Source organism: Ambystoma mexicanum, chromosome 6p, assembly GCF_040938575.1.
Source record: "Ambystoma mexicanum isolate Mex_15411 chromosome 6p, UKY_AmexF1_1, whole genome shotgun sequence".
Taxonomy (NCBI): domain Eukaryota; kingdom Metazoa; phylum Chordata; class Amphibia; order Caudata; family Ambystomatidae; genus Ambystoma; species Ambystoma mexicanum.
The window spans coordinates 151,411,790-151,435,259 of record NC_090935.1 but is presented as its reverse complement, the minus strand read 5'-3'; the positions used below and the strand labels follow the sequence as shown (position 1 = coordinate 151,435,259).

At 43.9% G+C, this 23,470-nt stretch overlaps 1 protein-coding gene across 1 annotated transcript in view; it reads right to left on the bottom strand.

Moving 5' to 3' along the window:
• Nucleotides 1-23,470, bottom strand: part of LOC138510706 (BOS complex subunit NCLN-like) — a 426,819-nt gene that overhangs the window by 88,355 nt on the left and 314,994 nt on the right. Inside the window, exons 10-11 of the mRNA XM_069626473.1 lie at nucleotides 22,084-22,174; nucleotides 9,974-10,137 (exon numbers count right to left, since the gene is read on the bottom strand). Of these exons, the coding sequence (XP_069482574.1) occupies nucleotides 9,974-10,137; nucleotides 22,084-22,174 (255 nt within the window). The remainder of the gene's footprint in view (nucleotides 1-9,973; nucleotides 10,138-22,083; nucleotides 22,175-23,470) is intronic.

The following is a 23,470-nucleotide window of genomic DNA, read 5'->3' as shown; positions in this document are numbered from 1 at the left end:
GGTGGGGGTGCAAGGGGACATGAGTTGGTGTTCATTAGTTCAAGGAGACATGTGCCTTTGCTGGGGGGCATGCCCATGTTGGGTGGGCTGCCTGCGGGACATGACCAGGGATGCAGGGTAGTCCCCTGTGGTGTGGCCTGCCTGCAGGGGCCGTGGAGGGTGTACAGGGTACACCTGGGAGGACCCACACTGTCAAATCACATGTGGGACTCCCCGGCACCCCTGAAATACACGTACCGTGCAGAAATCGCGTGTAAAACTTCCCGCGCACCCCTGAAATACACGCGCACCGGCTATTCGCGTGTGAAACTTCCCGCGCACCCCTCAAATACAGGCGCCCAGGCTATTCGCGTGTGGAACTTCCCGCGCACCCCTGAAATACACGCGCCCAGGCTATTCGTGTGTGGAACTTCCCGCGCACCCCTGAAATACACGCGCCCAGGCTATTTGCGTGTGGAACTTCCCGCGCACCCCTCAAATACAGGCGCCCAGGCTATTCGCGTGTGGAACTTCCCGCGCACCCCTGAAATACACGCGCCCAGGCTATTCGCGTGTGGAACTTCCCGCGCACCCCTGAAATACACGCGCCCAGGGTATTCGCATGTAAAACTTCCCGCGCACCCCTGAAATGCACGTAGCCCGCTCCCCCAGGCCCGATCGCGTGTGAAAGTTCACGCGAACCCCTGAAATACACGTAGCACGCTCACCCAGGCCCGATCGCGTGAGAAACTTCACGCGAACCCCTGAAATACACGTAGCCCGCTCCCCCAGGCCCGATCGCGTGAATGACTTCACGCGCACCCCTGAAATACACGCGCCCAGGCTATTTGCGTGTGGAACTTCCCGCGCACCCCTCAAATACAGGCGCCCAGGCTATTCGCGTGTGGAACTTCCCGCGCACCCCTGAAATACATGCGTCCAGGCTATTCGCGTGTGGAACTTCCCGCGCACCCCTGAAATACACGCGCCCAGGCTATTTGCGTGTGGAACTTCCCGCGCACCCCTCAAATACAGGCGCCCAGGCTATTCGCGTGTGGAACTTCCCGCGCACCCCTGAAATACACGCGCCCAGGCTATTCGCGTGTGGAACTTCCCGCGCACCCCTGAAATACACGCGCCCAGGCTATTTGCGTGTGGAACTTCCCGCGCACCCCTCAAATACAGGCGCCCAGGCTATTCGCGTGTGGAACTTCCCGCGCACCCTTGAAATACACGCGCCCAGGGTATTCGCGTGTAAAACTTCCTGCGTACTCCTGAAATGCACGTAGCCCGCTCCCCCAGACCCGATCGCGTGTGAAAGTTCACGCGAACCCCTGAAATACACGTAGCACGCTCACCCAGGCCTGATCGCGTGAGAAACTTCACGCGAACCCCTGAAATACACGTAGCCCGCTCCCCCAGGCCCGATCGCGTGAATGACTTCACGTGAACCCCTGTGATGCACGTACCCTGCTGAAATCGCGTGTGAGACTTCCCGCGCACCCCGGTATACACGCACACGTATTTTTTGTCAGCGGGTGTCCGTGTTTGTGGGTACCCCTTTGCACGTCATTTTTCCTGGAGGGCCACAGTATGGGACATTCATCATGGCAGTATATAGGTGCTATTTGTTGGCGCACCTTTTGGCGCACATTTCTTACAGCCGCAGAGACGCTACCGCCTGCTTTCTTGTGGCGGTCGTGTTTGTGCCTGTGCGCTGGTTTGAGCGTGCGCTTTTTTGCCCCATTCTATTCCATAAATACGTGTTGTAGGCGAGCGTGTGGGCGTTCCGCGCACTTGTGCCCTGTACTTCCCCCGTGAGGCCCACGTTTTGGCAAGTTGTTCCCCATTCCGAGTGTTACGCCCGTGTTCCGCCTACTTTTGTTGCGTGCGCCGCGCTATGTGCGAATTTCACTGTGGCCTGTGCGATTTTCGCTGTGACCTGGCGCACGCTGTTAGATGGCCTGTGCGCCAACGTGCGCCGCGCACTTTTTTATCGCACATCCGCTGGTTTTCTCGCGCACGCCCTTCCATGAATCGACGTGCGCTGCTTTTCGTGCGATTTTCGCACTTGCACTGCGATTTTCGCTATTCCACTGCGAATCGCACGTTTTTGCCCACTTGCGCTGCGCTAATTATTCCATGAATCGGCCTGTAAGTGAGAACCTGCAGATCAGAAAATCCCAATTTAAGAAATGGGTTCCTACTCATTTTCGAAACAAAGAAAAATGGTGGTTGGGCATTGCGAAAGCATTGAATGACAATGACTATAGGTGGTTTTGGCAATGCATTAACAGAAATAATAATCTGTGGATTCTAATGAATGTGCTATTGAGCAGAGAGTGGGAGGATTATGTTACCTCGACATTGGTTGATGCGGCTGTGCTGATGGAGGAAAGTATATATGGTGATGAATGGCCATTTAAACTGTCTACCGAAGCCATTGCTAAATTAATTAGTGAACGCAAGGTCTCTAGAGCTATGGGCCCAGATGGAACGTGCAATGCTGTAATGAAACTGGACCCTCTATTATGGGCCCATACATTATTTTGAGTATTGGCTGCAATGAGTAAAACCGGAAAAATCCCCAAAGCCTGTCAAGATGGTATAATTTTGACAGTGTTTAAGAAGGGACAGCAAAATGATTGTGCTAATTACAGGATGCTTGCGATGCTCAGTATACCATCAAAATGTTTTGCCAGGATCCTCCTTGCAGAACCTACGGACTGGAGTGAGAGCACTAACATTTTGCCATTTAACCAAACTGGTTTTTATTAGAAAATGGGGACCATTGATAACTTTCTGTCCCTTACAAGCATTATAGAATTTACGTGGGGCGGAAGGGGACTACCTCTGTATATGGCCTATATAGAATATTCGGCTGCATTTAACACAGTGAACAGTGGCAAACTCTGGACAAAACTATGCAATTAGAACATCAAAGGGGGCCTCTTGAGTATGATTGTGGCATTACATACTAACACTAGGGTTCGTGTGCGACTGAACCAGGATGGGAAGGTTATTAACTGGGTGTACACAAGGAGGGGAGTTAAGCAGGGTTGCCTATTGGCTCCATGTTTATTTAATCTGTATTTGGCAGATCTTCAGCTTGCCTTTGATTCAGTGGATGTGTGGCCTGTTAAATTTGGGAGCTTGGCACTTTCCTGGTTAGACTCTGCGGATGATTTGATTACCATGGACTACACTCCGCATGGACGACAAAATAAATTACACACGCTGGAGCAATACTCAGAAGATAACCATCTGAGGATTAACATAGTGAAAACTAAGATAATGGTTTTTAGCAAAAGTCATATAAAAGATTGAAGCATTACAAGTGGTATCTCCAGGATGAGGAACTAGAGGGGTTCAGAGACAACAAATACCTTGGTGTAATTGTAAACAATCAGTTAAAATGGAAAACACACTGGGATTCCAGAAAACTCATATTAAGTAAAAAAGTGGGAGGAATCAATGTCTTCACAGGTGCTCATGGTGGTCATAGCCTGCAAGCAATTGCCACACTGTATAAAGCACAAATATGCTATATTATGACCTATGGGGTTGGTATTTGGGGCAGCAAGGTTATGTGCTGCTTAGACAAGCAGGCAAAAACCCTAAGGAAATTAGTTAAACAAGTCCTACACTCCCAGTAGAATACCTAACCCTGGAACTTAATATGGCCAGCTGTAAAGCAGTGTACAGACAAAAGGCAATACTGTTGTATAGGAAGCCGGTTACAGCGGAACGAGTCTCACTGATACCCTGCCTTTGGTTCGCCTTAAACACTTTGAATCCCCCTCTTAGAGAGGGCCCGCTGAGAAGCATTGATTCTTTTGCAGTAGGGCGGGATATGGAGTTAAATGTACTGCCAGTAGGGACTTATAAAACAGTTTTATGTGGTGTATTGTTCTCCCAAGATAGAGATCAACAAATTGCAGGGCTTGCATCTAAATGACATAGTATGGCATTTTTAGCTATATTGAGGTTTGTTGCCCCCCAGCGAAATATCTCAAGGCATACAGAAACATCTTAAGGAAATATCTTAAGGAAACATCTAGATATTACATTTAACACCATGCCCTCAATGGAAGTGTTGGGTGGTCGTATGGGTATCCCTAGGGCAGACAGAATTTATCGTTTATGTGGCGAGCGGGTTCTGGAATCCGCACGCCATTTGATAATAGATTGTTCAAGTTTAGAAAAGCTAAGGAGGAGCTAACTCAGGAAATATTGTAATAATGGTACAACTGTTGATTTGCAAGTACTGTGGGAGCAATTTTTAAATGGTAATGATTTTAATTTGATGTTTATCTGATAGGAGATGCTATTCTTGTTTTTTTGATTATTGTAAATTGCAACTTCTGTGAGTTGACATTAGATAAAAGGCTGAAGTGTGTATAAGGTCTTTGTAAGATATGTACAAAATACAAAAAAGAAAGATACAACCACATCACCTCGCCCCTCATCGACCTTCACTGACTGCCACTGCACGCACAAATAATTTTCAAATCTTGCTACATCATCTATAAAGCAGTCGCCCCCAAGTCACCCAGTTACCTTGCGGAGAAACTCAGCATCTCCGGTGGGCAGCGCACCACCAGAAGCCAGGACACATGCAGACATGAAATCTGCTGCTGCAAAAAGAAAAGGACCAGAAAACAAGCCTTCTCTGCCTACTCCCCAAGACTATAGAACCTCCTCCCCGTCAGCATCAGACTCTCCCCCACAAGTTAGCTTTCGAAGACATTTTATACAAAACAAACAGATTCTAGTAACTGCATTAAACTGGGGAACTAATAATAGATAACTGTCAATAAGGGACCTAAGGTTGCATACTGAGGAAAAAGGTTGAGGACCATGGCTATTTTTAGATGGGATACCAAAGAAATTGGAACTGTTCCCAATAATCATTCTCTCCATCTTGTCCCAGTTCCACTTGATACAAGAATGAGCCAAAAAATTGAGAAGGATCTGACTGCCATTCTTATAAGAACAGCAGGGAAAAAACTCAGGATGAAGCAGGAAGCAGATGGAGATAAAGATCAAAGAGTATCAGGGAAAGCACATACTCGTCCCCACATGGCAGGGGGCGAGTAGTTGAAAAAAAGGTGCCAAGTGAGTCTTAGAATGCCCAGCAAGAATATAACTGATCCAGGCCAGCACCTTACTGGCAGTGCCATTATAAGAAGCCAGGCAGGCATCGTTGTGCGAGGTGACATGGACCAATTCAGCCCTTCTCTCAGATTAAAAGCCAGCTGAGTAAGGTTTGTCAGCATCCATTTCTTCACAGAATTTTTGGAAATCGAACGATGTATATTTGTGATTTGCTCCGCATTCTTTTCCAGGTTTCTCTGAAAGGCCGTAACAAAGCCTTTAACGAAGAGCATCTTGGAGTGGAGCATAGCTATAAATGATGTTTGATCGTTTGAGTTGTCTGACAAGTTTTCATATAGCTTCATAAACTGTGCCATCGTTATGGAAAGTGCCGCATTCATCCCTGCATCTAATGCTGGTTTGGGCACCGTCTGGTGTTCAACTTGTGAAGCGACAAAATCCAATGACATGTCTTCATCTGACACAGCTGACTTTACATGTGGTGTAAGCGTGATCCTATTAGAGGAGAGTCTAGGACGTTTATCCGGTATTTCCGGACAGGTAGAAGCTTTTAAATTAGGAGCTCTGTTTTTATTCAATGCTGGAACTCTACCAATAGACACTTCCTCGCATACAGGTTGTTTGCGTGAGGCTTCTATGTCATCGCCCCAGGTCCTCAGGGCTTCAAACCACAGTGGGTGCCCCTTCCTCCATTTGTGAGTGTCCTTGTTTAAGACTCTTATCTTGGTCCGTGACATGACTAAAGTGTGTTGTGTTTTTTGGGCTGGTAATTTTACAACCCAACCCTAAGGCAGCAAAACCTACTGTGCCATCTTGCAAAAAACTGCTCTCTGCCTCTTTCCCAGATTGCGTTGAAACCAACTGAGCTGAAGATGGCACATTATCTCTAGCCATGCCTGCCATCCTTCCCATCTCATCAGTGAGGTGGTCTAGTTTACGTGAATAGAAGAAGCGCTGCTTCGCTTGCAGTGCTACTGGTGTAAGTCCCCTGGGTGTCCATACAGCCTTACTGGTCAAACGTTTTTTAGTGGAGCTTTCTTTCAAAGCGTTCCCAAATTTGTAAACAATATTGGCCATCGGGCCAATCACGTCTGTTCGATCCGAAAGACCATTGCCCGCCTTCATTGTTTCACATAATGGTTCCCGATCCACCTGAGTAAACACTATCTCCGGAGGATTTAACTCAACTGTATCTTGTTCCTCACTTGGGGGTTCAGGTGCTGGTGCCAAGGCCGAGCCCGAGGCTTCCAGTTTGTCATAGGAAGCATTTTCAAATAATTTCCCCCCAAGAGGCTCCAAAATATTACGCGGGGGAATCGTTTTTGCACCAATTTGGACATTCACGTTTATTGGACAACTAGTCCGAGTAAGAGTGGTGCCGGTACTCAAGACAGTCTGCTGACTGCAGACTGCTTGCACTTGTTGGACCATTTCGCGGCCGCTTCGCGGTCCCGCAAGCTTTTGTTGTCAAAGCAGGGGGGTAGTGTACACGTCTCTCAACACAGCATCTCCTCTAAGGTTAAAGGCGCAGTACCTTAATGCAGAACAAGTTGCTTTCCATGTGTTTTCCTCAATGTAGAAAAGTATCCTTTCTCAGGATTCCACCGGCAAGCGAGTAGTGGACTGCAGACTGCTTCCACTTGTCGGACCACCTCTTGAAAATGGGCATCGAGTAGCTACTTTATGGGAAGTGTTTATATGCTGAAACAGTGCATTTACATTCAGTATAGCACAGTGATAGGTTCCTGCAACTGGACCCCTCATTATATCCTATTAACACATCAGAATAAATACAAATTTAAAGAAGGGCATCAGTGATGAAGCTGAAACACATCTCTTTGCTGTTTGCTTCCCCCTTGTGAGTGTTTGAACTTCTAGTCCACCAGTGATATGGCCATGATGTGTGTCAGAGTGCTTATGTCCCTGAGAATGGCATGCCTGTGTGTGTTGTGGACAAAGCATGCATGTGGAGCCAAGATGACCCCTGTTGAATGATAAGAAAGCACTTAGTGGTGAGATGATAGCATAGATGTCATAGTCAAAGTATTAGTGACTAGCTGTTGTCCACGGCTTCGCTCGCATGGATCTTGGGATTTGGTAGAATTGTTTTTAAAAGACATATGAGTTTTTTGTTCAAACTGTATGAACAATAATGTACAGGTTGATGTCTTAACTTAATAAGCAATGTTTATTGCAGACGTTAGTAGGGGTATATTGGCTACAAAACAAACATAGTTGTTCCATTGATGTGCGCCCAGAAATAATTTTGTGTTGTAATTACAAACAGACAATGAGACAGACAAAAAAATTACTTATTTGGCATCTGCAACCTTAAAATAACAATTTGAGTACTTCTTTGTAAAGTACGTTAGTGGTTCTCCTTTCAGGTGCTAGGATTACCAGAGAGTTAGGTGAGCTCACTCTGGAACAGGCCACGTAAAACTGTCCTTGCGAGAAGCAGTCTTTCCTTAGGTCAATCCCTGCTACCTTTAAAGTCTGCTGCTGAGATTTGTTAATGGTCATGGCGAAACAATCCTTTAAGGGGAACTGAAGTCTTTTGAATTCAAACAGAAAATTCTGAAGGTATAAGAGGTATTCATGATATGAATACAGACTCCCCCTGCCCAGAACTGGTTAGGAAAGTAGCCTCAATCACATTTGTGTGGAGAGCTTTCACTCGCAGTCTGGTGCCATTACAGAGCTTAGGGGGGTTGAGGTTCCGCAATAATATCACAGGTGCTCCCACTTTGAGACAAAGTTTGTGTTTGGGAAGATTAGGAGGATTTAAAGTGTTCAAGAACTCAACGGGGTATTGGACTATGTCATCACTCTGAACCACTGAGTTTACAGATTTGTAATCCATTTGGACTCCTCCTGATAGAATTAATAAGCATCTCATTGATTACGGCAGCCAAATCACCCCCCTTTAGCACCTCCCATAACTGGATTTTGGTAAAACACGTGTTTCTCTATTTTTGAAGAAGAATCTAAATACCAATTTTCACATCTGTTACATCTTTGTTTTTTGAGATATAGGTATCCTCATAAACCAATTCACCCTCACCCCTTTTCACCCACCTAGGGACAGAATTTCCAAAAATCCTTATTTAGTGGGTGCCTATGTCATGAAAACAATGTACCTTCCAAATTTCACGTTCCTAGGTTAAACGGTTTGAGCTGGGTGTTGATCAGTCAGTCTTTTCATCCCCTTAGGCATGGAATTTCCCCCAAATCCTTCCTTAGTGGGTGCCTACATTATGAAAACAATGAACCTCATTACGAGTTAGGTGGTAATTCTACGGTAAATCTGCAGAAAACAAATCACTGTTACTGCCACTTGGTTAGGCTAAATTTCCGTCTGTTTACAAGTGGTGGTAGCAGTATAATTCCCCATTTACTTTGGGTCCCAATGGGGCTTTTTTTGCAGATTTACCGTGACTGAATAACCGCTGCTGTAATGCCACCAATTATGCAATTTTTTGGGCGTTGAGTGGCAAGATTTAGCTCCAGGGTTTTGCTAGAGGTAAATCTTACACTCAAAGCCAAAACTCATAGTTTGGCGTAGTGATAAACTTGGCGGTAACTGAATTACCGCCAAATTTCCCACTTACCGCCCAACTCGCAATGAGGCCCAATGTACATTCCTTATTTCACGTTCCTAGGTTAAACGGATTGAGCTGGGTGTTGATGAGTCAGTCATTCAATTGATGGTAATACCATCAGGGTTGGACATGAAGTCAAAACACTGGGTTTTTACTTGGACTCTAACTTCAATCTTAGCAGGCAAGTGAACTCACTAGCCTCCTCTACGTCTTATACTTGTAAACTGATCCGGACAGCTAAACCTTTTTTATCCGAGGCCAGTTGTCTGACACTGGCCAGAGCCCTTATACTCTCCCGCTTGGACTACTGCAACGCCCTCTATCTTGGCTCATCCAAAGCAGTCACTGGCAAGCTACAAACTCTCCAGAACAACGCACTTAGAGCGGCCCTGGGCATCTCAAGAAGAGACCACATTACAACATATAGCAAACAACAAAACTGGATCCCCATCACAGATAAAATCTCCTTAAAAACTGCCTCACCCATAAGGCCATTAACAATGCAGCCCCTACCTATCTGATCAACAGATTTCACAGACTAACATCCACGAGACCGACGAGGATAGCCTACAGAGACTGCTTATCCGTCCCTTCTTACAAACGTGCAACTATAGGTGGGAATAGCTTCCCAGTGAAAGCAGCCAAGCTATGGAACTCCCTACCACCCACTCTTAGAATGGACTTACCCTACCAAAACCTTCGCTCAAAGCTGAAATCTTGGCTGAAGACAGCTATCATCTAGGACCCCTGGCCCACATTCTGTATACACAACTGCTAACTGTACATATGTTTATATTTCCGTTGATTGTTATTGTTATTATTACTGTGTTCATACCTGTACATATATTACTGTCTGTAACTAAGTCTTGCAAATTCTTGTATCTGCTGCGCCATGTTACCCTTGGGCTTTTCGGCGCATTATAAATAATAAACTAACTAACTAACTAACTAAACTAACATTCAGGACTTCTTCTTTCGTCTATATATATATATATATATATATATATATATATATATAGATATGTGTTGATGATACAGCCAAAAAAGAAAAAGAGTGATATATCCAAATGCCCCCTAGCATACATTAGAACAGAAAAGCTATGAAACCAAAGAATTTCACTATTAAAACATTGTTAACCAAACGGGCAAACATGCAGCAGCATCTATATATTAACTTGGACATACACGGCAGGATTTCAGGATGCTTCTCACATTAGCAGCATTACTTTAGTCTGGGATGACTTAGGTATGTATCATAAACAGCAGCGTGTTACCTTTCATCTGCCTTAAAGACATGCCGCTTGACATTAGCCAAGTAACTTCCTAAGAGATACTCCATGGTGGAGAGGAGGGGATGGTCCTTGTGGATGAGCTGTGCGGCTCGTGGCTGTAACACCAGCCAGTCCAAGATGGCAGCCAGTCGCAACTCTTGCACTTCCTGAAAAGTAAATCAGAATGAATAGGACATCTGTGGAGGAGCAGCCTCTCCCCCGCTATTTGATTGAAGACTAATAAATATGTTAGTTAGGGCCAATACTACTCTCTCCTGTCCAATATTGTAAACATTAGGAGTATTGTCGAACGGGGCAGCTAGGCTGCCCATATTTAATGCAAATGCATTGGAAATATGTAACACTGGACACACTTATTTAGGGCAACACAGGACATAAACATATGCTTACATTACTTACTCACAACATTAACAAGAATATAGATTTCTGATATATAGGTTAGCAAAAGATAGCCATTGTATTACAGATGGCTGCAGGTCTCAGAATCCCATGAAGGTTTAAAATGTGCTGGAAGCACAGGAGAAGTGCAGTGTGCAGAAAAGGGAGTATGTTGGGCAGAAAGCCCGGGTATAGTGAGAGGGCAGAAATCAAATAGAATATGTGATTCTCAGTGGTGTGACTCATAAAACGAAACTGGCTTAAAGTCAGAAAAGATAAGATAAAGAAATTAAAACCATAGAAAACTCGACAGGTTATTTATTTCTTGAAACAGAGTGTGCTAAAGAAGTCTGAAGAAATGCGTCTCACTTACAGTTGTTTTTTAGTTTAAGGTTGCAACACATGTCGATGATTTTGTGAAATTTGGAAAACTACCTAGTCTTGCTAATTTGCATAGGGAGTCATGTGTTTCAGGAAGTGTTTATGTCCAATGGGACACAAGTGATGTTTTGACCTTTAAGTAAAATGGCCAATTAGAACATGTTACAATCTAAGGTTCAGATTAGCATAACTTTTATTGTGCAATACTGTATTTTCTATAAAAGTGTGTTTAAATGAGCAGGCTTTGAGTCCTTGCCTTGCCAACTGACCAACTATGGCTTGTGTAACGTCTCCCAGCCGGCTAAGAATAAAACCTTTGCTGTTGGCATAATCCATCTCTGACAGGGCTTTTATTGAATATTACTGTGGCAGGTCCACCTTAACACATTCATTTCATGTATAGTGTTAGTGTGATTTTCACTTTATGTATCATATACGTGTTTGTTCACATAATCAACACCTCAAGGGAGTGTCCATTAACAACAATATAAACTTTGTGTTACTTACGTATTCAACTGGAAAATGTCACAGGATTTACACTGCATAAATAAAATATAAGAATATATTTCTAAGGTCTACAGTTTGTCAGGTTACCAGGATAACCTGTGCACCCGTGCACACTGTCCTCACAAGCCACTACAGTGACAATGAACTGAGCAGCCTTATTTACGGTTTAGGTCAGCAGTAACAGTGAATTCTAGTTGCATTTCTTACACACCACTGCACTTCTACCTGATCTGAACTGAATAGCCTAGTCACAACACCAGATTAACTGCCTTCTATATCTGAACCTGCCTCCGAAAATAAATCATGAAAGACAGGAAAAATGACAATCAGAAATCATTTGCGTTTACAAATAGTAAAATGGTACTATTTCATAAAAATGGAATTAGGCAAACATATACATGGGCCATCTTTACTCATAGTAGTCAACTACAAGAAATCATCTTTATAAATAAGTTCCAGGTATAAACCATAATGTAGACTCACTCCCCCTGAGTAAGATCTGTACTATTCAATTATTCAACATTACACAGACATGCACCATGAAACAGGACTAAAACAGGTTGCGATCTGCTAGCCACTGTCAAGTGGTTTACAGTGATGGACACACAAAAGGCCAGGCTAAGGGATATACTTAAGAAAAGGTTTATTAAAGAATGTGTACAAAATGTGGTCAAAGTACCAAAATGGTAGGGTCTGACATAAACTAAAGTTGTCAACTCTTAGGGGAAACTAAGAACAACCATATCTCTCGAGGGAGTACAAAATGTGTTCAAACTAAAAAACTCGCCAGTTGGTTAACCAATGGTCCTGGATTTTCCATCTAGCTTAATACCATAAGAAGCACCCTCACAGCCTTGGGTTTAAGAAGTTCCAGAACCCTTCCGGCTGCTTTCTCTGGACACACAAACACCCTCATTACAAGTATGCCAGAGCGGCAAATAATTGGCGGTTACGGAATTACTCCCAATATTCCCACTCTGCTATACTATGACTATGTCCCTGGAGTGGAGGAACAACCTCCAGCATCATGCTGGAGGTAAAACCTCCAACTCTCCACCAAAATATCTGCAAAATCGTCAGAATTACTGCCACGGTAATTCTGCCACAAAAGCCGATAGAGCCTATGGACTCATAAAAAAATGGGATTTACAACACCACCGCCACTTGTAATCTGGCAGTAATTACGCTGGACCAAGTGGCGGTAACGGTAATTCAGTTGGGTTGTATTCGTGGAGCAGAAAAAGTGGGTACAGACTGACCTAACCAAAGGCAGTAAAACAGAAAACCAACATCTCCCCCCACCCGAACCACCCTAGGATTTCCTACTCAGGGTGGAAACTGAAACATCTTCCTTTTATGTCGGAAGTCAAGGTGATTTTCATTCCCCTGCAGATCCACCGGAAGCAAGTTCCACAGCGGAGTCGCTTGTACTGAGAAAGAGCAGCCTCCCCATTTTACCCATCTGAATTTAGGCACAGATATTAAGTTGGTAGAGGCAGAACGCAAACCTCTCCCGGGGACGTAACGGCAGAGTTTAGCACTGATGAAATTAGCTGTTCAACTGTATAAAGCTTGATGAACAATACACTGGCCTCATTACGAGTTTGCCGGTATTCTGGTGGTAGAATTGCTGGAATACTGCCAAATGGAATTACTGTTACTGCCACTTGGTCCAGTGGGTTTACAAGTGGTGGTAGGTGGTGTAAATCCCTATTGGGGATTTTTGACAGGATTACCACAGGTGGAATTACTGAGTGTTTATTATGCCAATATTTAGCAGTGAAGTGGAAGAGCTACCTCCAGTTTGATGCTGGAGGTAGCGCCTCTACTTTACCAACTAAAATCAGTGGAATCACCACTCAGTAATTCCACTGGTGATAATTCCATGCAGGAAAAATGGAAGCAATGGAATTATCTCCACTTTCTTCCCGCACTGCCAATCTCGTAATGAGGCCCACTTCGTCCTGCTTTCACCAGCACCCTGGCTGCTGCGTTCTGTATTCTTTGAAGTCTGCCTGCTGCAATCCTTGGCAGGCCTAGATATAATGCATTACGAAAGTCAAAAACAGGCACTAAATTCTTGAGATATCTGGCTCTGTAAAGATAGAGAAGAATTGAGCCAGACTCCTAGGTTCTTTGCTTTTTGGAGTGGTGGGGGTTATTCCCAAGAGAAGTGTCCCAGAACTGAGACATTCGTTCTGCCACCTCCTGTGCCCCAAAATTGCCGGGCTCATGGCTGCCCATAGGTACAGAGCAGATTAGCATCTCTGTCCCCTGGGCATCCAATTTAAGCCTGTTTTGTTGCGTCCATGTTCTGAGCTGCTCCAAACATAGTTTCACCCTGTTGCCTAGGAGGTCTTCATCCTCGCATACTTGGAAAATCAGCAGAGTGTCATCAGCATAGATGTAAAAGAGACAGCCTCATAAGGTGTGCCAGAGGTTTCATATAAAGATTAAAATGCCGGGGTCTCAAAGAAGAACCCTGTGGAACTCCACAAGAAACTGATTTTGCACATGATTCAAAGAGGGGACATACCAACACCTGCGATCTATCTGATAAAAAAGAGGCAAGCCAATGAAGGGCTCTATCTATCACTACATAGCTACTCAGTGTGGACAAGCGAATGTACCAAAGGCACCTGAAAGATCCAATTAAATTAAGAACCCAGCAGCTGCGCGGCGGACGATCTCAAATCGGCCACTGCTGCCACCACTACTGACTCTGTGCTGTAACCGGGTCTAATGCCTGCTTGAGTGGCATCCAGCCACCCCTGTGAGAGAACCTAAGCTAAAAGATATCTCAGTAGACTGTCCTCAAGGAGGTTAATCCCTGAATTGGAAATCACCTGATACAATTGGCTGAACAAGGAAAAACAAATTAAAGACTTGGGGTTCATTCTTCAAAAAAGAAAAACTACAATAAACTGCCTGAACCAGATAGTGATGAATGTGTTGCAAATAACAAGGTGTTATTGTGTCTTCATGAGCTCAAGTTCTAGGCCTTCCCGAGAGGAAACACCAGTGTCAAAAAGTGAGAGAAATGCAGATGCACTACAGCTGAGCTGGAAGATAAGGGTATGGAGTCGCACACTGAACCCTTCACAGGTTAGAACAGTGAAGGCTAATCTTAGTGATATGATCGCGACTCTCGCATTGGTTGATCCTCTCAGATAGTCCATCTATATTCTTCTGAAAGGGCTATATTTTCTGGAACTTGGTGTATTCCAAAGTACCCATAGTTGGAACAAGCTCTATGGACTCGAGATACCACAGACCAGATGAATTGCAAAGAAACTGCCAGAGAGCCCGGGAACTACAGAAAGCCTGGTTTTTAATGTCTCATAAAATGTGGCTAACCACACCCAAAAGCACACCAGATGAGAAAACTGAGACATGTTTACCCATATTTCCTGTGAATATTTGGGTCCACAGACTTCAAACAGAACCGATAGTATTAAAGAAAACACAATCTTACCCTGAGAACCAATATTCAAGCAATCAATTTAAGAACAACAGAACATAGCATGCAAGACTTTTTCAAGAATGTAGGAATATTTCCACAAAAGTATTCCAGAAAAATGATAAAGCTCCAAGTCTCCAGACAAATTTGCAATCCTAATTTCTGAACATCTCTGAGCTGGTAGGGACCCGGATCAAGAGTGAATGTTTGGGCAGGGTTTGTGAGCTATGTCCGTGTGTACTTTGTCTTTTTCCATTAGTATTATGACATATTCCGGATGACGTTGACTGAGCGCAACACAGGTTTGAATCCTGATCCCGCTCTTAGAAACCAATCTCTGGTATTAAGCGCATTATAAAAAGAACTATAATAATTAAAATGACCAACAAGTAGCCCATCTCAGCACCCCCCCAAGGGTCTATTCTACACTCTGCCTAATAATATTGCTAAGTGTTTAGGAAAGTCTATGTGGGATATGAGGAACAGGTGTCATTATTTTCTCTAATGAGTACAGTGGTGATACCCATATTCAATCTGAGTGAATCTGGGAGTGCAACAAGTGAACTCTTAGTGATCCATTGCACTCAACCCTAACACTTAACATTTCAGTGCCAGCAGCAGCAGCTCAGGCTCACAGCACCTGTCCTGCCGTCCCCCCTTACCATGTTGCCTGAACCTCAAGGGGGGGAGTTAGGAAAGTGGCCTTGATTCAGGGCAACTGGCAGGAGAGCCAAAAGGTATAAATGGCAGACAATGCTCTCTTACAGCTTGAAACAACACTATCTGCAATTGATAACCGCAATGGATGACAAGTGCACATAGCATAAGGCCAGAAACCAGGCACTGATTTACTCAGGGTGAACCAACCACATATCTTTGCACCCAAACCTCTCACTCACGGGTGCACACCACCTGTCCTGAAGGGTCGCAAACAGGTCAGGTTTTCAGGATATCCATCACGAATAGTTACAAAAACAAAATTGCAACCAATGGGTCCCAATAATAATATTCAATCATTCCCATGAAAACTTGATATAATTGTATGCCGAGTGGTGCATAAGGTTTAGAGAGCACTGCTCTCTCCTGTACTACTGCTAGCAAAAGAAACTTTCTCACAATATATAATACATATTAGAGCATTAGGGTGCTTATATCTACAATGTTGGCAATGGTACGTAGAGAGCTAATAATGATGGCTCATATTACAGGGACTGTGGTAACGGCCCTGTAGTTATGGTTAAGTTGCTCATCTCATAGAAAGAGCACTTTTTGGGTGGCTTCTAACTTTTTCTACCCCCTGACCAAACTTTGCAAAAACAGTATATCGCCCGCCAGAATGATTTTGCGAGGTTTGGTGCGGTTTCTTAAAGGGTGCACAAAGTTATAGGGGTTTTCTAAAATGTGTGGAAATCCTCATAGACACAATGGAACAATAGAAGTTGCTCACGCCTACAGCCCAAAACCGCTTGATGGATTTTCACAACATTTGTGCTAGGAGGGTCGTCTTGGCCCCAAAAGCATGCTTTCGTAAAATTTGGTGAAAATCCATCCAGTAGTTTTTTAAAAAATTGCCAAAAAGCAGGTCAAAAACAATGAGTGATATCTGGGTCCGGTCCGTGGACTCATTTCCTGATTCGGGGTCCGCTGACACTTCTGGGCCAATCAGGGGTCAGCGTGCTGTTCACGGACATCATACGCAACAACTGATTAGATGTTGAAAAACGTGAGTTGCGTCATCATTTTTTGAAACAGTCGTCATGTTGGAACCATGGACAGCCGCTGTTGTCCGTGGATAACGCAGTGGGGAAAAAGTCTGGATAACACATTTGGGGTTATTTGGTGGCCAAAAGAAGGCCTGGAAAAGGGTAGAGAAGTGGAATAAAATTGACACACACCTGCTTTATAGGTGAAAAGGGGGTTTGCAGGTGCCTCCAAGTCTGCAGACATCTCCGCTGACCAGGGACACTGCAGTGAGAAAACAAGTCTGGAAAACACATTTGGGGTTATTTGGAGTATACAGTATTTTTAATATGGCGAAATGATATAATTGAAGTGGTAAGGTATTTATGATACTAGGACAATTGAGGATAGTGCTCCTTGATGTCTCCTTCCGCCTTTCACACTGTCAACCATTCTATCCTTATTAAATGGTTACATGATAACTTTAGCATTATGAACCAGGCACTTGACTGGTGACCTGTTTTCATCACCAACTGCCCTTCCCAGCTGAAACTAGGCCGTTTCTACTCCACCACATCACTGTCTACCTGCAGAGTACCCAAGGGTTCTATCCTATGATTGTGGCTCTTCAATATCTATTTTGTCCCTCTGGCTCGCCTGCTGTCCTTCTTCCTTTCTCATGTCCAGTGTTATGTTAATGACACATAGCTTTCCTTAAACTTCCATCAACTAATTTCTTTTCCTCATTTTTAGCCCTGATTGTTTGACCGCCATTGAGGCATTGTGTGCGGCTAACAATCTCTGTCTCAATGCCAGTAACACAGAGATCTTCCTTATTGTGACACCTGTGCCCTGTTTTTCTCCTACTCTCTGGACGCCCTCTTTGGGCCTTCTACTCTCACCATCCTGTGAGGACAAAAACCATGGGGTCATATTTAGGTCCTCTCTCTCCTTTACTCCTTACAATTTGGAGCTTGTAAAGAAAGCCCCCTTTCAGCTTCACCTTCTTATAGACATTCTACTGTTCCTCGCCGTGCCCCAGAAGCTCAATTTTTCTAGAGCCCTGGTCCTCTGTAGGCTGGACTACTGCAACAGCCTCCTCCTTAACCTCCCCCTTTGTTATCTACACCTCTTTCGGCTAATCTAGAAAAGAGCTGCAAGAATTATCATTGGCCTTAAGCCCAGGGATCGTATCGCTGCAGCCCTAAAATGTGTACATTGGCTCCTGGTAGTTGCAAGGATGAAATTGAAGAACCTCTGTATCATTGACAAGGCTTTTTGGGGCCTGAGACTACAATATCTCCAACGTTGTCTCCCTAAATACTGCCCTGCTAGAGCCCTCCACTCCTCTAACTCCATTCTCTGCTTGTCAAACGCTTTTTGAAACAGAAAGCGGGAGGCATGTCTCTCTCTTTGACCAGTGCCTCTCTTTGGAACAGCCTTCCTGATCCTCTTATACTTCAGCGGGGCTTCCTTAAGTCCTGGAAACTTCTGGAAACTCTGCTTTCCTCTTCCTGTTTTACTTAATCCCTTTCCTGCTGACTCATACCAATGCCACTGAGACTGTTGACCTGGTCCGACATGAGCCTCACAGGTTCCAGGCCCTATATCTAGTCGACGCCAATACACCCCTACCCACTTCAGCACTGCCCTTGCGGGTCTATTGCCTAGCAGTTGTGTACCTTAACCTTGGGACTCCTCTGCCCCAGCCGGTAGCTAGTGACCTCCCTGTTTGGCATGTCTTGGCACTTTCCTTCTGGGCTCCTATCAGCACTTGGCAATCCATACTCCCCTTTCCTTTCATGCACTTCTCTTCCTGCACAATACATATGTGCATTTATAGCAGCAGTGTTTACAATGTTTTTGGATAAGCAAGGGAAATGCAGATGCAAAAGATGTCTAGAATATTCTTAAGTGGCAGTTGGTGTGTGGAAGTTTAATATGTTGATAGGGTTATATGTAGAGTTTTCTGAACTGATTGGTGGATAGATGTGTGACTGTTTGAAAGCCAGCAATTATGGAGTGTTACAAACATAACAGTAAAAAGGGTAGAAGGGCCATCTTGTGCAATGGTGTGCATGGGCATTCTGGGTTTTTTCATGATGCATGGCCTGTAGAAGGGACTGCAGAGACCTTGGTTAGTCATGAAGTTCCATCGATTATGGTCCTTATTGTATGCTAGAGAAACGTATTTGGGACATAAAATAGTTTCTGTGCTTTTTTCTTTTTTCCCTAATATAAAATTGTCCATTATTTCCATTAGCATAGTAGGAAATGCTAATGGGAATGTTGGAGAATTGTATTGAGTCTAACTACTTTAATGGAAAATATAAAGTAGATGGAGTCTATAAGCTTTTTTTTTTACTTCTATTTTTTAACTGTGAAAGGTGGTTCTTGAAGGAACCTTTTTTTGGTGTTTTTTGATTTTGAAGTTTTTCTTTTATTTGTTGCAGGGAAGGACAGGAAGTAAGGTGGGAAGGGAAATACGGGAAGGGGCACCAACCACAGATATGGAGGGGCAGGTGAACAGAGGAAGGTGTTGGGCGTGCATTAAATCTAAGTTAGGGGGTAGAGTTTCTCATGCTCCTTGATTACAGCCTCGAAAGCACTTTGAAACTGCTACCCCCTGCAGAGTGGTGTGATGCAGTATATAGAGAGTACTGTTTTCTTGGAAAGAAGTTAAATAGCAGTTGTGCTGATATTCTTTCAAGCATGAGTTCTTTCCTGTATTGCAGATAGAAAATAAGTAAGACTAGGTCTAGGAACTGTGCTAGGGAACATTTTCAGCTTGAAACTTCCTAGGTCAGCTGAAAGTGCAGTTTCGAACTGTTCGTGAACTGTTTGCAAAACTCGCACTCGTTCACAAACACGCCATCACACCGAGCGCGTGTTTGTGATCACATGACACTGTCCAGAAAGTCCGGAAAGTCCACAATGACATCACACGTTTGTGAACATCAGCGAACAAAAAATGATGCAAAAAGTTGCAGAAATGATAAAAATGTTGCTAGAAGGTGGGGAATGGCACGGTTTTAAGGTGAAACTTTCTAGATCAGTTGAAAATTCTGCTTTATTGGGGATAAGTATAATATTAGGAAGTTGTAGCAAATTAGGGTGCACTGGTAAAAACCCATAAAACTCAGTGAAAGAACGTTGTTAAAGGGACATTATTGTTAAGTAGCACTAATAAAAATCTATGAAATTCAGTAAAACCAAAACCCCCCAGAAATGTGCCCTTTATGGTAAGCTAAGCTAAGCAACCATAACTCATGCCACCATTGTGCTCTGCTAACACTAACATCCAGGACATCAAAGGTGACATCATAAATGTCCCTTTAACAAAGTTTGTTCACTGAATTTCCTAGAATTTTCTTAGTGCAATTTAACCATAATGTCCCTTTAACACAGTTTCACTGAATATACATATATATGAATAGTATTTTCCATTTGAGCCATGTCACACATGCCACACCACCACCTAGTAACCATCAATGGAAGTTCACCTTAAGTTCAGAGCTACATCAGCAGGGCATTGAGGGTTTGCAAATTAGCTGAAATATGAAGCCTTTTGCTCCAGAAAATGGCATTTGTCTTACAGGACAGTGCTACTTTGTACATAGCTTAATCAACTCAAGACAGACATTTCTGAAGACTACAGACAACTACATACCTGCTTTCACCCGTATTAGGAATTATTAGTGTAGTATAGTCTGACAGCCTTGTGGTTGCAGTGCTGGGGCATGTTTAACATAAACCACTAAAGTGATGGTGGTTTTAAAAAGACTTGAATAAAAACCTCCACCTAAGACTATGCTATGGAGCCATAGTGTCAGCCCTTAGAAAAGACTTTTTAGGGGCACTAGTCCACTCACAACACTACCTTAGTCTTTTGTAGTGGCTTGACAGTTTTGAGCTGATGTCCTTATCGCTTTTCCAATGGCAGAAATGTTAGTTCGATGATGACAAATCCAGCAATTCTGTCTTGATGGTTCGGTGCAGCCCATCGGTCTCGAAGGTATGGGATCAGCGGTGGCATGCACTTTATGTCTTAACCGGATTCTCCAGGTGGCGCGACGCAGTGCAGCATAGCTAGGAGCACAGGTGAAGGGGAAGTCAATTTGTGTGAGCAGCTCAAGGGAATTTCAATGTTGGCTCACTCGGCTCGATGTGGCTTCAATCACGAAATCCTGGGTTCTATAACCAGGATTACCAATTGCTGCCCCTTTAGCCTACCACACTGTGGGTACTTTTTTCCAAATCCTTGGAAGGAAAGTGTTTATACTGCTTTTCCTAGTCCAAGAAAATGCTTCAGAGCTGCTTGCGGGGCCAGCCACACTCATGGGCAGGCTTTCTGTTTACCAAGGGCCCTCATTGGTAGGTAACCTTTCCTCCCAGCGAGTTCTTCTCTCTGCATCCAGAAGGGGTTATGGAGAGAGCTGCCAGCCTGTCTTCATCCTATTGTGGGGACTTTGAGCAGTTTTATCTCAAACTTTAGTTCCATCTTGATCCTTGATTTTTAAAGATAATTCGAAAGGTTTGTTTACCAAATGAGGGTAGTGGGGTGTCATCTCCATATATACTAATATCTCAACCGGGGTTTGGTCCTTTTTAAAGCCTCTTGCTGAAGGCTAATCTGTTTTCTGTTACAGATTGTCCCTTCTCTGCTGTGTCATAACCAGAGTCCTTTATTTGTAGGAAGTTGTAGGGGTCAAGAAGGAAATGATGTACAGTCAGCCATAAAAGATGAACGCAGTCTTCTTCCTTCCGGGTTTCTGGCCTCTTTGGTTCCCTGGACTGCCACCCACCTCTGTCTGTGCTACATAGAAGCTTTCCCATGCTAATTATGGCCTTTCAAATATTCCCCTGTGTCAGCAGCTGCCCCGAATGACCTGTTCCCAGCCCTAATCCTGGGGAAGCTATTTTCTCCACCTGGGAGAGGTGTCAGTTCTCTTACCAAGAGCGCAATAGATTTCCTGGTTGACACTGGGCCCTTGATTGTGGGAGGATCTTCAAAAACAGAAGCCAGCATCAGATGTATCTTTCATCATCAGGCCAAGTGTAAAGACGGAGTGGGGGATAAGGTCATTGTCGGCAAATTCGGTTTTGGCTTTGTTATGTAATCCCTACATGAATCTCTATGTGTAGGTTTTAATAAGATCTAGTCCCCAAGTCACTCATTTAACAATTGGAGGCCCATTAGGGATTTCAATTTTTATTCCAAGTAAGGATAATATGAATTTAGCATAACTTTATTTCTAGTCATGCATAAGTGATTTGTAGGGCACATGCTTGACGGGGACATGTTCTCTCCTATAAAACATGAACATAGAACTGCTCATGACACCTAAAAGTACCCAACTCACTATCACAGCGACCTGCAACCTGTGGCTGTGCAAGTGTTTGGTACTACAGCTCCCAGCATCCCTGACCATTGACTATGCTTATTAGGGCTGAAGGGATTTGCAGTCCAAAACATCTGGAAATCCCAAGGTTGCAGACACCTGCTCCATCACTCACCTAATTCCGAAGACCCAACTGTGCCCCAACTGTGTGTGCCTATACGACTTTGCACTGCACACCTACATTGGATTCTCCTCACAGTGCAACACGTATATAGTCAGCTGAAGAGGTGTAGCCATGCATTTTCTGAACATAATAATTTATGTACTGGTAGAGATGGGCTTACCTGCTCTCCTTGGAATACCTGAAGCTGGTCTGGTCTGACCTGAAATAAAAGGAAGAAGGATTGCTGCCATGTTCTTGTCTCTGATTGCTTCCTGGGTTAAGAGATCAAGCATAAACCACTGACAACATGGCGATATATGCAGCATTTAACCTCAGTTGCTCATTCAGCCTATTACAAGATCAGGGACATATTTCCTTGGATTTTAAGTGCTGTATTAAAATTCAGGCCGCAAATACTGACATTATGCAGACACTCTCCTCCACCCTTGCAAATACAATTTGAATTGCTTTTACTAGCAGATGCAATGCATTTTCATGACCCACATAAACAGCAGACAAGCAGGTTTAATGTAGCCATTCCTTTCTCAAAAAGGCATGCATTTTAGGATTAAATAGCTTCCCGTGCGGTACAGCAGGACATAGTGTTTGAAATGATAGTGTTTCTGAGAAGTAAACTTTTTATTGATACTCTGTCTTGATAGATTTTAATATTTGTTGGGAAATAATTGGTGATGCAGTGATGAGGAGTGAAGTAGAAACCTCCTTGACTTATTGAAATGTCATCTAGATGTTAAAATACCAGGGTGGGGGGTGGGTCACATGTTCACCAAATTTACAACTAAGCAAGACTAATAGACCCAACATCCGTTGTTCAGATATAGGTGGATTCCAGATGTTCTAGGGTTGTCCAAATCCTGGCCTCGAGGGCCGGATCCATGTCGGATTTTAGGGTGACCCCTCATAAATATTCATGAGATACATTTGCATACACTGATTCTAAATGTATGCACATTTTTGCTCATGAATATTAATGAGGGATATCCTGAAATCCTGCCATGTTTCCTACCCTCGAGGCCTGGATTTGGGCAACCCTGCACGAATGCTTCTGTTTCAGGCTATTTCTGGGAGACATTAAGGGGACCATAACACACCAAGCCATTCCGAGCTTCCATTTCCACCTTTGGTTTGGATCCATGTAATTTCCCTATCAGTATTTTTACCTGAATTCATTATAGACCATTTCACTGCAAATTATGGTGAGAGACTTTGCATAGAAATGGTCTTTGAAAAATAATTCCCCCTTCTTTTGCAATAATGCACTTAATTATTTTTTCAAACCATTCAGTCTTTACCAAATCGCCTTCAAATGGAACTGTACCCATAACCCTGCGGATTACTACAGTTTCTCCTAATCCTTTTCTCGGCTCTAGACCAGGGCTCTGAAACCTCTGGCTCTCCAGCTGTTTTGTACTGCAACTTCTATCAGCCCTAGCCAGCCCAGTCCATAGGGCGGGATCATGGGAATTGTCGCACATAGCATTTGGAGAGCTGCAGGTCCAAGACTAACCTTAGCCATGGCCTTAGCCTGACCTTTCACCCCAACCATT